The sequence below is a fragment of the Mya arenaria genome, chromosome 9 (assembly GCF_026914265.1).
Source record: "Mya arenaria isolate MELC-2E11 chromosome 9, ASM2691426v1".
NCBI lineage: Eukaryota > Metazoa > Mollusca > Bivalvia > Myida > Myidae > Mya > Mya arenaria.
Genome location: NC_069130.1, coordinates 46,890,061 through 46,899,675, shown reverse-complemented (window position 1 = coordinate 46,899,675; position 9,615 = coordinate 46,890,061). Strand labels below are relative to the sequence as shown.

At 38.7% G+C, this 9,615-nt stretch overlaps 1 protein-coding gene and 1 non-coding gene across 8 annotated transcripts in view; one reads left to right on the top strand and one right to left on the bottom strand.

Annotated features, from left to right (window-relative positions):
• The first annotated feature begins 1,889 nt into the window (after positions 1-1,889).
• LOC128203282 (uncharacterized) overlaps positions 1,890-9,615 on the top strand; it is a 33,180-nt gene continuing 25,454 nt past the window's right edge. Inside the window, exons 1-2 of one of the 7 annotated variants that reach the window (XM_052904629.1) lie at positions 1,890-1,927; positions 8,832-9,417. In XM_052904629.1, the coding sequence (XP_052760589.1) occupies positions 8,860-9,417 (558 nt within the window). In that variant the 5' untranslated portion in view covers positions 1,890-1,927; positions 8,832-8,859. Of the gene's footprint in view, positions 2,027-2,058; positions 2,392-2,473; positions 2,493-4,377; positions 4,816-6,616; positions 6,636-8,831; positions 9,418-9,615 lie in introns of those variants that run through there. The other 6 variants (XM_052904628.1, XM_052904627.1, XM_052904632.1 and 3 more) reach the window with 6 other exon arrangements.
• On the bottom strand, positions 4,195-4,271 carry Trnan-guu (transfer RNA asparagine (anticodon GUU)). The gene has a single exon. It is a non-coding gene; the product is annotated as a tRNA-Asn (tRNA).

Below are 9,615 nucleotides of genomic sequence, written 5' to 3'. Positions count from 1 at the left end.
CCCCCCCTCCCTCCGCAACATTGAAACAAAGGCATGAAAGGCAATCAACTGATAGCTTGCTGGGCGGCTATCCCCCCCCCCCCCTCCACAACATTGAAACAAAGGCATGAAAGGCAATCAACTGATAGCTTGCTGGGCGGCTATTCTCTCTCTCTCTCTCTCTCTCTCTCTCTCTCTCTCTCTCTCTCTCTCTCTCTCTCTCTCTCTCTCTCTCCCCCCCCCACAACATTGAAACAAAGGCATGAAAGGCAATCTACGGATAGCTAACTTGGCGCCGGTGGCTTGCCTCCCCCTCCACAACGTTGACACAGAGGCATGAAAGGCAATCAACTGATAGCTTGCTGGGCGGCTATTCTCCTTCCCCCTGCACAACATTGAAACAAAGGCATGAAAGGCAATCAACTGATAGCTTGCTGGGCGGCTATCCTCCTTCCCCTCCACAAAATTGAAACAAAGGCATGAAAGGCAATCAACTGATAGCTTGCTGGATGGTTCGCCCCCTCCTCCTCCACAACCTTGATAAAAAGGCATGAAAGGAAATCAACGGATAGCTAATTTGGCGCCGGTGGCTAGTCTCCCCCTCAACAACGTTGAAACAAAGGCATGAAAGGCAATCAGCTGATAGCAAACTGGATGGTTCGCCCCCTCCTCCTCCACAACCTTGATAAAAAGGCATGAAAGGAAATCAACGGATAGCTAACTTGGCGCCGGTGGCTAGCCTCCCCCTCAACAACGTTGACATAGAGGCATGAAAGGCAATCATCTGATAGCTAACTGGGCGGCTAACTCGCCAGCACCCTCGGCCCACGCCACAATTCACACAGTTCTACACAGTGCAAGCAATGTTTTTTACAGATTGAATAGTTTTGTTGTTTAAATGGGAAAAAGGCTGAAATAAATAAGGAAAGTATAACATAAAACTCACATTCCGTAGGGTAATCTTACTTGGATGGAGAAAATGCTGATCAATATCTAGTCCATAATGAATACATGCATTAAACCAGATGTATTATTGTATGCATGAACTATATATTCATTTTGATTATGCACCAGTCAATTGTAACCACGCCCCCCCCCACCCCCAGGTCCGGGGGTATACCGCGGATAGTCGGGGAAATGGGCCGTGTTTTAACCTTCCACGTGGCCCCGCAGTGCCGGGTGAATGCGGTGGTTTTGTCTTCCAGCCAAATATAGCGGGGAATGTGCCTTACCTAGAGTCCCTTGGGTGCGGGAGCATTTGGCGGGGATGTTACCAGCAGGCCGTCTCCGCAGGGCAAAACTTTACCCGGGCTTGGCTAGGTCGAGAGTCAAAGTCCCCGCTATTCCTCGGACCTGAGGAGGGGGGGGGGGTGGCGTGGTTACAACTGACTGGTGCATTAAGTACTAGTGTACTCTCGTATCCATTTACTGAGTGCTCCTGGTATAGAAGTTCAAGGACATCTAAACATTTAAATGCCGAAATACTTCGATATTTAAATAAATATCTTTTCTGAAAAAAGAACATGCAATGTAACAACACGAATCCATTTCTTGTTGTTTTGACAGTACTGCGCGCCTTCTTTACGCGGATTAAAAATGGTGTTAATTGCCGGCGACCTCATCACATTTCGTATACAGTATCCTTACTACTATTTAGGATGTATATCTCGTAGCTTGTCGGAGAAGGCCGAGTTGTTACGACTTGGCCGAAGTGTTCGGAATGTTTTCAATAAGTTTCGAGAAGCCAGGCAGAAACGATGTAAACCCTACGGCTCACCCAGCCACCCAATGAGAGCGACCGACGGCCAGTTATGAGTGTTTATGTGGTCTATTTTGAATCTTTCCGGAGAAGGCCGGGTTGTTAGGGTTGACGCCCACATGTATTCGCGCATGCGCTTTGTTTAATATTCGTCACGTATTCGGTTACTAGGATAGCGGCCGTGAATGTGTGAGTTTTCATTTTTTTAAACACAATTCAACAACTTTTCAGATCAGCATCACATTATATGTGTAATCAGAGACATCAAGAAATGAAAAACCATATTTAGTGAGTTTAATATTTGAAAATCATGTTTCATTTTACCTATTTTTCATGATCCTGCTTCGACCTGTTTAATACAATGTTAACTGCTTTCGTTTTACGTGTATGTATACTGCTCAAACCTTTAAAGTCAGAAGTGTTCGGAATGTTTTCAATAAGTTTCGAGAAGCCAGGCAGAAACGACGTAAACCCTACGGCTCACCCAGCCACCCAATGAGAGCGACCGACGGCCAGTTATGAGTGTTTATGTGGTCTATTTTGAATCTTGCCGGAGAAGGCCGGGTTGTTAGGGTTGGCACCCACGTGTATTCGCGCATGCGCTTTGTTTGATATTCGTCACGTATTCGGTTACTAGGATAGCGGCCGTGAATGTGAGTTTTCATTTTTTTTTAAACACAATTCAACAGTTTTTCAGATCTGCATCACATTATATGTGTAATCAGAGACATTAAGAAATGAAAAACCGTATTAAGTGAGTTTAATATTTGAAAATCATGTTTCATTTTACCTATTTTTCATGATCCTGTTTCGACCTGTTTTATACGCTGTTAACTGCTTTCGTTTTACGTGTATGTATACTGCTCAAACCTTGAAAGTCATTTCCCCATTAAGACCTCAAAATAAACAATTTGGTATAGATAATTATACATACTGGTTAAAAAGGAGGAAAATAATAGATAAGTAATTTATAAAGGGAATACGGCTTAGAGTTAACAAAATACTTTATGATTATATCGCACACAATTATGGATTCTACTGGTTTTAATACTGTACTCATTCATCCATAACGGTTGCACAAATGTGATGAATATATTAAATAAGGCTTGATTATCATACATGTAGTTACATTGTACATATATTATACGAATTGTCATTCTATATGACAAAAGTATTGCATTTCGGTTTAATTTATGTTTAATGTTATGTTTTTTGTGTTTTTTTTTTATATTAGGAAACCATTTCTTTCATTCACCTTTGTGATAAACCATCTTAATTGGTATCCCAGTGCAAACCTATTTATAGGCTGTGAATCATAGAAACACATAATCATCAATTTGATGTATGATTATTTAGATATTAACACTGACTGTGAGAGTTCAAAGGCTGTAGGCATGAAAAGGGTGATTTGACTTTTTTTTAGATCACCTGAGTACAAAAAATGCCTTCAAATTCACATTTACATTATGATTTTATGAACGTTTTTAAATAAAACAGTCTTTTAATTTGCAGAAATAAAACTTCATACCATTAACACGCTACGTCCTTAATATTGTAACACATTTTGTCTTCGTCAGGATGGCTTCTATTCTAATTGACCGTTGGAACAATTTCGTCAAAAACAACAACAAAGTCTTTCATTTCCGAAGACGTCTAATTTATGGCTCCCTTATTTAAATATACATGAAACACATGCACATAAATTAACGGGTTCATAGCGGCGCAACGCAGTGTCTCTTTGGAAGCAAAACAATTATTATTTTCATGTCTGCGTAATTATAATCAGCGTTTTATCTTCTCAGTAAATAAATAATATTAGCTTTTAAATTGCAATGTAACTGTAGAATATATTTAGTTGGTGTTTAAATAGTGCCTACCAGTTTTGGAATTACGTATGGCGTTGCCATTTTAGGATTTCTAAGATCTTGTCGTGTAAGAATGTAAATTGTTGAGTGATCAAAAATATAAGATATCCACTGGTGGTGGTGTTAGTAGTTTATACTCCGGGTCCCGGCGTGAGCACATTGAAGGGTCCCAGAGTGACAGTTCAACCACCGCACACCTATTCTGGCGGTGAACCAGTACTAGGTGCCTTCACCTCTGCAAGGAACTGACAACTTCTGTACATGCCAGGGGCAGTGGTACAGTGCGAATGGTCGTAGAAAGGATTTCATAACCAGTCACAACAGAAGTGACCTGGTCCGCCAGATATCCACTGGTGGTGGTGTTGGTGGTGTTAGTAGTTTATACTCCAGGTCCCGGCGTGAGCACATTGAAGGGTCCCAGAGTGACAGTTCAACCACCGCACACCTATTCTGGCGGTGAACCAGTACTAGGTGCCTTCACCTCTGCAAGGAACTGACAACTTCTGTACATGCCAGGGGCAGTGGTACAGTAGTGGTACAGTGCGAATGGTCGTAGAAAGGATTTCATAACCAATCACAACAGAAGTGACCTGGTCCGCCCGGGAATCGAACCCGGGTTGTCCGATTAACAGTCCAACGCTCTACCGACTGAGCTAACCGGGCGGACCCTGTCAGATTGCGCCGCCTTATATACTCGACAGTCGGTTTGGATTTTAGGAATTAGGAATTCTGACCAATTAAAAAGTCTTTAGGAAATTACCAGCCAATGGCATCGGTGCTTGGAATTCCTAACCCTAGAAGGCAGTACTTCGGTCGAGCAAACAACAACAATTTTATGCATAAATATCGAGTTCAACATACAAATATTAACAAAGGGCAGTAACTGTCGTCATGGAAATATCAATTTAATGCTTTGTGACCTTGGTTCATTTGCAAAAGTCACAATCAAAATAATTTTCATAACCTTGGACTTCGGTTAGAGGAACGCGCGGATGTTACAAAATAGTTCAAATACATATCAGTTCAGAGTAATGCATCATGTGATGCATCTGTTGAATTACGATTTGCTATTAACAAATAACATTGTAAGACAGTTTAAAATTACATTAAAAGTTATAAATAACATTCATGTTCTGAAAATGAACCGATGTATCATACCTCAAAATGGCGCAAATGACAGTTCCATGACAACTTTAGGAATTCCTAAAATCGGTAACTACTTCGAATAAACGTTATTTCACAAGATAAACTATGAATGATTACTTGCATACACTTGCATTGTATTATATTATTTGTGGATTAACATGTATACATAGTGTTTATGAGAATGAAACAGCAATTAAAGATGCACTTTTGCAGAGTCAAAATGTAGTCTAAAATAATAGACGTGTTATACGGGATTCTTCCAATCCCTAACGTCTAAACGGGAATGTGCAAAAAACGGGGGTGTTTTAAAAATATTGAAATTCTTTTAAGTGAAGTATTTTATGGTTGAAATTGATCATAAAGAGTTATTTTCATATTTTTACCATGTAAGTGAAATGTTATTTTGCACTAAACAAGCATTTCATGCATTAAAACAAGTTGTTTACCTTTCCAACAAAACGAAAGTTGACTGACACTGACAACAATTATCCGAAGGGGGACAACTCGTTACAATCGTAAGAACTCGGCCTCTCCGACAAAGCTTCGAGAAAGATCTCGTTATACAATCGTAACAACTCGGCCATGGCCGAAATGTTCCGAGCGATTTAAAACTGTGCCCTGAAGCCTTGCAGGTGCCCTTCATGTATATATCGTTATGTTTCGACAGAATGAAATGAAGAAAAGCCGTCAAACTCATAATTATAAGTTGGATATTTATTTTTTGTGTACGGAACTAATATAAAATAACATTATCTGGTAATATTTCTTGTTTTTATGATATTTTATAGACGCTATATGCTTTAACCCGGAATCCTGATCGGAACAACTACCCACTTTTGATACTAAACAATTTGTACGTGAAGGATTTGCCATATCAAAAATCTAAAAAAAATCTGTCAACGTACAATTATTTGGACTAAGTCAAAATGTCAATGCAGTAATTTATTACAATATTTTTTAACATAATCGCATTTACCATTAATTATTCTAACCTGTCATCAAATGTCATGTCAAAAAGTAGGGAGGGAGATTCTTTATTTCCTCCAATATGAAGTGACACATGATAATCAGAACATATACAAAGAAACATACAGTCACAGTGGCTTGATGACAAAGGCTCATTAAAGTCACAATAAATAATTTCAACTAGCCAAAATTATATTTTATACATACTTGAACAATTATATCACCAGAATAATACATTGCCATAAACATAAAACGAGATTTGACAAAATTCAAAAATACCCTATACTGTAGCTACAATAATGAGCGATCAGGGATACTTTTTTATTATTTTGACATTTCATGTGTATCCCTGTAACCCTACAACTCTCTACCATTTAACACTGGGCGAAAGAATATATAGTAATATTATGCATCGATGTTGATTAATAATGATATAATTGTTACAAATATACCTAACAGTGATCTTAACTGGGTTGGATTTGTCGTTAGAGTCGTTATTTTCACATAAATATACTCTGGGTCACGAAATGAGCGTAGCAGTCCACCATTTTTTATACATGTTGATTTTTATCGAATAAATTTGTACCCATCCGTCAATGATGGTTAACCCTGTGCGCAGTCACAGTTATCCTCCCTTTTCTATGTATTGTGCAGAGCAACGCAACAGTGTTCAAAAATGGTGATACCTAATCATCATCATCATCATCATCATCACGAACATCATCATCATCAACTTCTCCCAACTTGACCCATCAAACACGTTAGCGTTCAGCGCATTGAAATGGTTGCATTTTAATAGTGTTATTTAACCGAGCCTATTAACGACCAAAATATTCGAAATCCTCTACCCTGTTTCATACATGTACACAACCTGTCAGATTTGTCCTAGATTTACAGATTAATGGATACAATCGATGCATGTAAGTGCATTATGGTATCTGAACATGTATTTTTGGCATAATGACATTAATAAATGTGTGTTTGATAGTAGGCAATGATATTTTCGTAGAAATTTGAATTTATAACAAAGATAATTTAAAAATTGTGGCCTCGAGGATCCTCTGCGCAAGGCCCGTTTGCTACTTTTTGCTGGGATGGTGGACGTCACCAGTCTGCCATAGTCTAAAAATTGTCAAAAGACTGGTTGACGGCCATTTAGGTGGACTACCCTATACTGTAATATGAAACAAGTGAAGAATGTTCGCCCGGCGAAAATGTAAACAAAGACCAATTCTCGTCGAAAATTATAACTTCTTCGTAAGCTACAAACAAAATACCTGGCTCATATATGCAGTGGCCCGTTATATACACGTTAAAACCGGTATTCTTGTCGAGAGAAACAGTATACGACGAAAATGCTTCAAAATGCGAATTATCACAAGCGCTAGCCAGACATTGTTCTGTCAAAATGACGTAGTACCCGATTAGCGAAAGCGGCCGAAGGACGGGAAACATCGGAAAAGCGTTGAGTGTTCCGGTGGTTCCCGCCCTTCGGCCGCTTTCGCTAATCGGTGAAGGAGAGCTGGGTACCACGGCATTTTGACAGAACAATGTCTGCCTAGCGCTTGTGATAATTCGCATTTTGAAGCATTTTCGTCATATACTGTTACTCTCGACAAGAATACCGGTTTTAACGTATATATAACGGGCCACTGCATATATGAGCCAGGTATTTTGTTTGTAGCTTACGAAGAAGTTATAATTTTCGACGAGAATTGGTCTTTGTTTACATTTTCGCCGGGCGAACATTCTTCATTTGTTTCATATTACAGTATAGGGTATTTTTGAACTTTGTCAAATCTCGTTTTGTGTATATGGCAATGTATTATTTTGGTGATATAATTGTTCTAGTATGTATAAAATATAATTTTGGCTAGTTGAAATTATTTATTGTGACTTTAATGAGCCTTTGTCATCAAGCCACTGTGCATACAGTACAGTCTTATAGAACAAAAATTTACATAAATGTTATTCGATAAACATATAAATCGGGTAAGAAGGATAACTTTAAATAATACAATGAATAATACTGTATTATAACAATGCATCTACACATATACTGAAATATAGTGAATGAAACATAGTTTTATCATTTCATTTACCTTTTTTGGTGATTACCTGATACTATAGGCTCGGTAGGCCAGCATGGGAGTCAAGCCTGCGACCCCTTGAGAGTGGTCTAGTGGTATAGGTGTCCGTCTCTCACTCAAGAGGTTGTGGGTTCGATCCCCATCAGGGGTTCTTTCTCATGACCTCTCAGAAAGGACATAGTAATTGTTTCTGCCCAGGAAACAGACTCGGGAGTGATTCTATAAGTTAATCTTTCGTCACATTATCGAGTTAAAATAAATTTATATATATTCATCGAATCTGCGATTGGTGGTTGAAATTATATTTTTGCCCAATGGGATGACAGTATTTTTAAAATCTGCAGTACATTTATTAAGGAAATTATCAGTCAGCGGTTATAGGGGCTGGACCAGTAGACAAAATATAGTCTCGAATACTAAGCTGGTTTAAGGGTTGTTAGTATGGATTTACCAAACCAAAGAGCTCTGCGACTGCATCTCATTAAATTGTTTATTTTGGTAAACAATATAATAACGGTGAACCATTACAAAGGTTATAACTCAATAATTTTATGCTGTATATTAAGGCATAATTATAATCCCCTACCGATTTCACCGTAGGGGATGTCTGTCCGAATATCATGCACATCATTTTATTCATTGTTCGACAAAATTGTGGTTACCATGGCGACATAAATAGTGTAAATGTTACTTTAAGATTATCAAAGCTGCTTTGTATTGCATCTATGATACAATTGGCTGCTACAGTAGTGCATATGCCATTCTCTTTAACTGGATCTTTTCCGTATTAATGAAGTATTAAAACTTCATGTAATGCTGTATGCGGATAGAGGGCAATAGGGATATTATGCAGGCCAACAATATTTTAAGTTTGTGTTGAACAAAAATGTGGCTGCTGTTTAAACATTGTGTGTGTTTTTAAATTTATGCTAGTAATTTCAAATTGTCCTCATTGTATTAAGAACACTAAGGGGACTTTTGTATTATTTAATTAGCAATACTCAAGTGACTTGTTTCTTTTACCAGGTGATGAATACAATCTCATGGCAAAACAATGGCAACTTATGGCCAATTATTGAAGGATAAGAAAGCACAGAACTGGGTCAAGGCTGCCTTCGCCCTCAATATAACCAAGGAGGGTCTACAGCCTCTGGTAGAGGATGTGCTGACATGCGTTCACCAGGACATCTATAACAACGTCAGAACATCTAAGGGTCTTCCAGGCGGGGCAACATGTGCACAATGTTTCACCGAGAACGTGTTGAATTGCCCTACTCGTGGGATATGCACCAGTACTAGAAACTGTAAATTTCATAACTCCCCTCAAAAGCTGTATTCTCCGTGTCCAAACGGGATTTGTAAAGGCGTCCATGATGAAATAGTCATACATCACAGGTTTTCGGGACCATCATGGAAGAACACAAATGCCGACAAATGGTGTACGAGCCACTGGGAGATCGGCAAGTGTTTCCTGCCTCCTGATGGCTATAAGACCGTGTCCTCCATCAAAGACAGTGACTTTAACGGAGTGATCAGCGTCATGATGAATTGTAAGGATTTCCAGAACAAGCTGTCATTTAACGTTGCGACACAGCCAAATTTGTTAACAGAGGTAAACATATGAATCATACTATAATCATGTTATGCGATTTAGATGACTTAAAAGCTGCACTCTCACATATTGACAGTTTTGACCTTTATTTCATTTTGTATCCCAGAATCAGCTGATTTCTAAAGGCATTAATACATTGCTGATCATTCAATCATATAAGATTACTCACAAAGAACTGCCGAAAAACTCATTTTTCTT